The sequence below is a fragment of the Populus nigra genome, chromosome 17 (genome assembly GCF_951802175.1).
Source record: "Populus nigra chromosome 17, ddPopNigr1.1, whole genome shotgun sequence".
NCBI classification, from domain to species: Eukaryota; Viridiplantae; Streptophyta; class Magnoliopsida; order Malpighiales; family Salicaceae; genus Populus; species Populus nigra.
In genome coordinates, this window is record NC_084868.1 from 10339927 (window position 1) to 10348185 (window position 8259).

Below are 8259 nucleotides of genomic sequence, written 5' to 3' on the forward strand. Positions count from 1 at the left end.
GTAACAATGAAAATATAAAATGATATTATCATGATAATAATATTGGTATTACGATGATAATGGTGATCGTAATTATGAAAATGTAGGGACATTAGTGGTAAAATGATAATTATGGTGATATGATAGTTATTATAATAATAATAATAATATCATGTATATAAAAAAATTATAAAGATAAAAATCTTTCTTTTATTTGTTGTCTTTAAAAAACTATTTTAGTTTTTTAAAATTATTTAGAAAAGAGTCGTAGTAATTCAACAAGCAGAAAACGGGGAAACACCCTAGTTTTATCTTTTCATTTTCTTTTTGCCAACTTCATTTGTAACATAGATAGACGTTTTCTTTACTTCCACTTTCCTTCTCTTTCCTTCTCTTTCCCCTTCACCATGGACAGAGCTTACACAGGGAAACTCGAACTGGGGCCGAAGTGTTTCTTTCATCTTCTCTTGTGACATATCATGTCAATTGAGTAATCCCAATCAGAAACAGACACTTCTTCAAATGATCAAAGGCCAATGAGCAATCACAATTAACTGATGCAAGAGTCGGATGGTTCAACACAAAAAGAAATGAATTGAAAAGTCGGTTTACCATTTGAATATTAATACACATCAAAATTACATTAAAATTGTTGTCGTTGCTGAGCATAAATTAAAATTGATTGCTATTTCTTCTCTCTTTTTTTCCTTTCTTTCCTATCCCTGAATTGACGGTACCGTTGACTGCGGAATTAAATAAAAAAGAACGAGAGGACTTGTGCATCCCCTGTATGTCTCAACAGTTTCTTAATTACATCCTAGATGGAGGCTTACAGATCAAATCAAACGGGTTTTTCTTCCCGGTATTTTTCACTGTATTATTCAAGGACTGCAAAGGTTCTTCAAATCTTCCTCGCTGGCATACCATGATGGTATAATCTTTGACACGTGGGGATAAAGATCCTTGTAGGAATTTCTGATTGTTCCTTCAGCAACTCCAGTTGCTAGTGAAATATCTGCATCCAAGCCTACCATCAGTTGAAAGCATATCTTTGAATTGAAACTCAAGGCAGCTAATATACCGAAACATAAGTGAGAAGATATCTAACGGTGTTTAAAATCAACAATGCTGAAAGGTTTGTCTAAATAAAACTGATAGAATAGGGTTATTTCAGAAATATCTGATTCTATCCACCAATGAATCATTTGTTTCCACTTGATAAAAAGAGTTCAAAACAATCAAAACCTCGAAGAGGCTTCTTGTCATCTGAAAGCTGAGTAATTATATAGATGACTGCTGCTGCGATTGATATAGGGCTCCTCCTGCAAGCATTAGAAGGGATTATAAAGAGTGGCTATATTTGTTGAACAACTTAGATTGATCCAAAAGGTTAATAAAACAAAGATGTAAAGAGCGTTTTCTTTGCCTGGTCTTTGAACTATTTCTTCTTATTCTAAAGTTTATGGATCTTGCAACAATTATTAACCAGAAATGACGAATGAACAAAGATGAGCAAAGCAGAGAAAACCATCACTTTTCTAGTAAAAGTAGAGGTAATGTGAGAAACTTGTAAATACCTTATATCAAACTGTTCTGACGTTTTAACAGCTTCTGTGGCAGCTTTAACTGTATGATTAGACATTCCAAGATTGGAGCAGAAACGCCTCTGCAGATCAAGTTCAGGCTGATGTTAATAACAATGATGCTAATAATACAGATAAAACCCATATTCGCATCTGAACAATAAGGAACACTCCCTGTAAATAAACAATAAAACCAACACAGTAAATTTAATGGGAAAAAAACACACCATAAAATCCCCAGCATGTATAGTTCCCATCTCCACGGACTGACCAGTCTCCAAACCCAGTTGTTTCACTATGTATTCTTTTGCTCGTCCAATTTCCTTCTTTGTGGCTCCATTGGCGACAGAGCAAATTTCTAGTTGAAATTCAGAGGTTCAGGGAAGTTCAAACACTTGGGGAAAGATTCAATCAGGAAAAATCCATATGTTAAAAGAATGCTAGACGATACCCTTTACAGTTCGGGGCTTGTCTTCCTGTCGACAAGCAATGTAGAGGCAAGCAGCCAATAAAGCATCTTGATTCCTTCCTCTACTGGACTTTTGATCTTCCACCTTCTTATAGATCTCATTGGCCCGATCCTTCAATATTATGAAAAATGCATCACCAGAGGAGCAAAAAAGAAAAACAAAAGAAACATTACGGAAGTTCTCATGAACAACCAAACAAGAAAAGCATCCAAATTGAACATTTCAAAACATATTTATGGTTTTCCAATAAACATGATGCCTTCACAACCCACTCCCTTCATCCTTTTCCCCTCCTCCTCGTAAGAGCAAAAGATGGGGAAGCACTTTTGATGTTTGTGATTGATCTATTCATTGTAAGTTTAGATACCTACATGAGAATTATGCCAAATAATTTCTCAATAAGCTTGCAATAAAATTATATAACAATATGCTATCTCATCTCCCCTAACTCACTTCTCTCCCCCCCAACAGATGAACGAGTCTCCTTTTGCTTCGATGAGAAGAGTGAACAGTTATCAAAATCTTTGAATTTCATGCTTGATTTGAGTAGATTAGGCTTTTTCAATTAAACTGTAAAGACAAATATTCTGCAGCTCTATTTACAATCAATACATAAAAAAATTTCATTCACAGGTGATGCATTGCGAATACAATTTCTTTTGTATCTCCTATGCCATAATTTCATTATTTTACAAGAGATTAATCATATTTACAAAAACCTGTCACTTTATTCCAATCAAGCCATAGAATTTATAGAATATTCTCATATATCATAACTTCATAAGAATGTGCTTATACATTTATGAATGCTGGGGAAGGACAAATCTGATTGGAATGATATACATGGCTAGTTACCTGATAATACACTAAGTAACAAGACAACATTTATTACATGATAGTAAAGGGTTTATTTCCATATTCATGCAAGGATGTTTTCAGAAAAGACACTGTTGAAACCATCAGTTTAATATCAATATATTAAAATCAAGTGTGAATACCTTGATAGTTGCAACAAGGCCCAACCTGAAACATAAATATCACACATTAGCGACGACTTTGCAAAAGTGTATTTTTTCATAAACATCATTTGGCATAAAATGTATGTACATAATAGAGAGTGAGAATTCAGTAACATAATGATATCACTTTACAAAGACTATCACTTTGTTGCATGAAGCATACACAGCCTTAAAAGGCACCAACATAATGAAGCTGGAAACCCAAGTCAACTTCTACTAATAACTCATAATTCAAATCCAGAGATGCCTATCAAGATGCAAGATAATCTTGTTCCTTCTGACTTGAAACTTTATCAATTTATATTAATATTCATTCTGCCTCGCATCAAAAAATTCCTTCTTGGGGATGAATTCACATCTCTTATCACTATTAAGTACCTAAAAGACCAATCCATCAAGCAACCACAGCATCAAACCATCACCTAATCTCCTTAACATCACAGCCAATTAAACCCCTGCTACAACATCAAAACCACACCAAATGTGGGATCTAAATTCAGTTCCCTCCTCATCTAAAATCAACTCACAAACACAACACCAATACAAACAACCAACAAAGGTCCAAAGCTAATCACACAAACCAAAACCACCAAACAATCAGTGAAGTCATGAACTTACATCAATTGTCAAAATCAAATGGATTCACAACTCCAATTACAGTCAACCTCAAATCAATTAAAACGTTGAAACTGCCATATATAAAAAGTAGAACTTTCTTGAGGAACAAAAAACACCTTTGCATTATAAGGCATAAACAAAATCAAATTGGAACAGCTATTTCCACAACCATTTCAGTAAACTCGCAACTGGTGGCATATTCCACTAATTCAACTGAAACTGAGCTTTAATCCTCATTTCTTTCTTTCAAAAGATGCAAGATAGAATTTTTCCATTGGATTGCCTTTAGTAGAAAAAACCAAATCATTCAAAAATTTCAGCACTTCTAGTCAATATCCATCTATGATCAAATCAAAATAGGTCATCTATTGTTGAATTTGCATTTGTACCATCACTACTGTGCCCCTCCAGTTCCAATTTCATCAACCTAACAGCAGACTCAAAGCATCAACTAATTCCATTAACAGTGCAACCAATCAAACCCCACCAAATTCAACATCCAAGAGTTATATTCCCTTACCCATCTAAATCAAAAATCTAAACAACCCATCAATAAAATTCATAAACTTTAACTCATTAACCTCAACCAATCACATCCAAACACCTCCACAACTTCACAATAAATCAAATAAAGCAAAACCCACAAAAACATAAGAAAAAATAAAAGAAAAGGTTACCTATCAGACATCGTAGCGATAGTTTTAAAAGCCGTAATCAACCCACGATCAGGATTGGATCCACGATTCTGCCACCTACCAAGAGAACTGGACAAGAACTCTCCTGAAGCACCATTAGGTTTAGCAATAACAGTAGAAAGACCACCATCTGTTAATAAAGGATTAGTTGGTCCACCAACACGAACTGGATCATTATCTCCTGATTCATTCGCAAAAGTTCTCCACTCTGATGTTTCATCGATCGAGTGAGATTCTAAGACAAGACCACACTCTGAACATACTGTGTCTCCTGCTGAATGGTCGAATACTACCTCTGTGTGTCTCTTACAATCTGAACAGAAAGCGTCTCCCATTTCTTGTTTGTTCTTAGGTTTTGAGCGGTGAGAGGAAGGGGAGGGTGAGAGCAGAAAGTGAATGCTGCGAGTTGAGAGGTCTATGACTTTGGGGTATGTTTGGTAGACATATTTATTAGATATCTCTTGCTTAGCTCTAGAAACAAGAGGATTTGTTTTACTATTTAGTTCAGTTGACCTGGTCTTACATTAATATAATATTATTTTGATAGTTAAAGAATTTTTTTTTTCAAGTTCAAATTTGGGTAAATATATAGAAGAATTTATTCGTTTTTTTCTAAATATATTAGACCATGCTTGCAATACCAAATTCTTTTTGGTATAATTTTATTAGTTTTTTTGAGCTAGAGTATAATTTATTTTGGACTAGTTAAAAAAAATAAAAATTGGCACATGTAGTCCTATATTAATATAAAAGAAAAAAGTTAAAGATTTATTTACCCTAGTTTTATAATCTTCAAGATAATTTAAAAAAATAAGACTTATTTATTTTTTTGATAGGTGCAGAGAAAAGATGAGAAATAAATTAACCTTAATTTCATTCTATTTTCTAGATTTCAATGTAAGAAATATGAATCCTTTTTATTTAGAAAGGTCTTGAATTAATTAAGGTTTTTTTTCTATATGAAAGGTGTATAAAGTTAAAGAAATTTAAATGATATTTATATAAATAACATAATATAATGAATATGTTATGTTTTATGATATTGTAAGACGTGTGAAGGGTGCTTAATGGTTGTTTAATGGTATAAAAGTATTAGGTTAGCAATTAAGTATAAAAGTGAGAAGTTGTGAGTTTAAATGTTTAACAGAGGCTTCTATTCAACTTAGAAACTATATTGAATAGATGTAATTTTTTACTCAAATTTTATATTTAGAAAAATCTTGTTTTATCTAGTTTTTAACACCATAAACAGTGTATTAATTCGATTTCTGTAAAGATAGTTATAGTGAAAATAGTAAAGGATATGTAAATTATTTAACAGCAATACCCAAGAATGATTTTGGGGCTTATTATAAATTCTATAAAATGAATTACTTGGTGAATCATATATGAATAGAAATGTAATTGGGATTAGTTTACAACCTAAAAAGCATAATAAAATTCTAAATTTTCTAGGAGTTATGTGGTTAGTTTATTAGGCAGTATGCAAGTGAAAAATTAATGTGATTAAAAGTATGTTTAGGATAGAGGTGTGATTTTATTTTTTATAAGACCTATGCAAAAAGCAATAAAACTTGCTTTTGATGGTAGCTTTTTGTGCATTAAATGAGTTGTACATAATAAGTGTGTTTTGTATTGCGGTAGTTGTTGTGGTTTGGGTTTGAAAAAAGTTGTTTTATAAAAAGTACTTTTAGTTGAGGTTGGTTTGAAAAAATAGGTGTTTGGTTAAGAAGGTGTTTGGCTTAGAGGTAGCTTGTGCTTTTTTGAGTAAAAAGCAGGTTTTTATAGCTTTTAGAGGTGTGGTGTATGCTTAAAAGGTATTGTACCTTTGACAAAAAGCCACCACACCTCTAAGTCAAACACACCCTAAAACTGTGATTAAAAATGAGGTTGAATAAAAAGTAGTTTAATGTGTTTGATTAATAATGCTTTTGAAATTGAGGTTATAAAATAATTTTAAAAATATATATATTAATATTGATGGTTTTTAATTTAAATATTGTAGATTTAATTATTATTATTACATCATGAAATAAATAATATTTTATATAAAATATTTTTTATTGGTTTATTAAACTATCTACATTTCCATCACGTATGAAATACATCCGACAAGGACTACAATTTTTCGAATAAAACACAATTAAAAAATAAAAAATATATATTTTTTATTTTACTGGGTCGGACCCGATTCAATGCATTTTGAGCTTTGAACTAGACTCGGTCTGGTCGAAACAACATCCTACACTGTTCAGTGACTACATTGTTCATTTTGCGCAATGTTCATAGAATGAATTAATTAGCATGAACAGTGTAGCAACGAGAGGCAAGAACGCAGTGAGAAGCATGAAATTTCAGCTTCAACAAAACAGCGTTTTCAACGCAGATAATGGTAGGGTCTACATATAAAAATCACAGTTGATTTTATAACCAAACATTTCAATGCAACTATTACACACTAAACGCAACCACAAACGCTTAGCCAAACGGCCTCTAAAAAAAACACATCACTCCTCACTGTACCTTTATCTCAAACACTCTTTTAAGTGTTTGAGGAACTTAAACAGGTTATATACTTATAAATAGGTTGTTTGAGCTAAGATTTTAGAATTTAATTGTTTAACCAATGAAGATAAGTAAATCTTTGCACGCTTTATTATTTTTAAACAAAATAAATATTTTTCTTAATTAAGTATTTTTCATTTACTATATGTATTACATAATTTGAAAGAAGATCAAGCACTTTTTATGTTCAAATTGATTTGCTTACTTATGATGTTTGTGAATGAACAATATAGATTTTTTATAAGAATTTTTTATAAACTAATTTATAAAAGAAAGTGTTTCGGAACGAATTTGTAAATAGTTGCACAATGGCTCTCACATGGCTATGAATGGAGTAATGACATGTAGCTAGTAGGGTTATTGACACTACAACTAGTTCTAATAGTCCATCAATAGGTTATATAATAATTGACAATGACACTTGTCAATGAGCTATAATAATTGATCAGAAATAGCTGACAAATGGCCTAATCGCAGGTACAATGTGGTTGTAGAAATTTGATCTGAGAGTAAAGTCATGTGTTATAGAATTGAATGCAAGGAAAAACATGGATTAATAGCTTGTTTTATGGCATGTATTTATGAGCTATGAGCTATTAACAATTTTTTTGAATTGTTTTAAGCTATTTTATTATTGTCAATGTAATGTGTGTGTGTGTGTTACTTGTTCTTGGCTTAATAGTGTGTGTGGAGTTGTATTTACTAGGTTGTGGTTAACTTAGCTCCTTTATTTTCCCTTTCTAGATAGGTAGAGGATTAAAGTAGAGGAGTTAATTAGTTTTGAGCTATGAAGTTTATGTTATCAGTTTAAGTTATTAACTAAGCTGAAGAATTTATCTCTAGTTATTAGATATTCATCATTAATAGCTGCAATAAGATTTTTAGTACTTTCTCTTTAGTATGATTTTTTTTTCATGTCTAAGACTTGATGTTGTTATGTGATTATACATATACAATTTTGCATATTAAAAATACATTAAAATGATGATCAAATTACAATAATGAAATTGATTACAAGAAAAGATGAAAATTGATGTACTTTTCACATTCACAAATCCTTTGATTAAGGGCTAGATCTAGATCTTACTTTGGATAAAAAGATATTCATACGAGTTTAAAAACTTTAATCGTGTGAAATATTTAACTTGATTTGATGAAGAAGAAGAGTATTCATATAAATTTGAAAATTTTAACCATGTGAGATTTTAACTTGATTTGATGAAGACAAATAGTATTAACACGAACTCGAAAGATTTAATCGTGTGATTTATAAATTTAGCTTGATTTGATTTGATGAAGGAAAAGACTTTGATCATTGATCATTTGCTTC

The 8259-nt window shown here is 31.5% G+C and overlaps 1 protein-coding gene across 1 annotated transcript; it reads right to left on the minus strand.

Moving 5' to 3' along the window:
- Positions 1-570: 570 nt before the first annotated feature.
- Positions 571-4808, minus strand: LOC133677482 (transcription initiation factor IIB-2). Its single transcript, XM_062099573.1, has 7 exons — positions 4347-4808; positions 3031-3055; positions 2014-2143; positions 1790-1920; positions 1557-1645; positions 1225-1301; positions 571-994 (listed from the first exon to the last, which is right to left on the minus strand). Exons 1-7 carry the CDS (start codon positions 4697-4699, stop codon positions 861-863), a joined length of 939 nt encoding a protein of 312 aa, XP_061955557.1. The 5' UTR covers positions 4700-4808; the 3' UTR covers positions 571-860.
- Positions 4809-8259: the final 3451 nt, after the last annotated feature.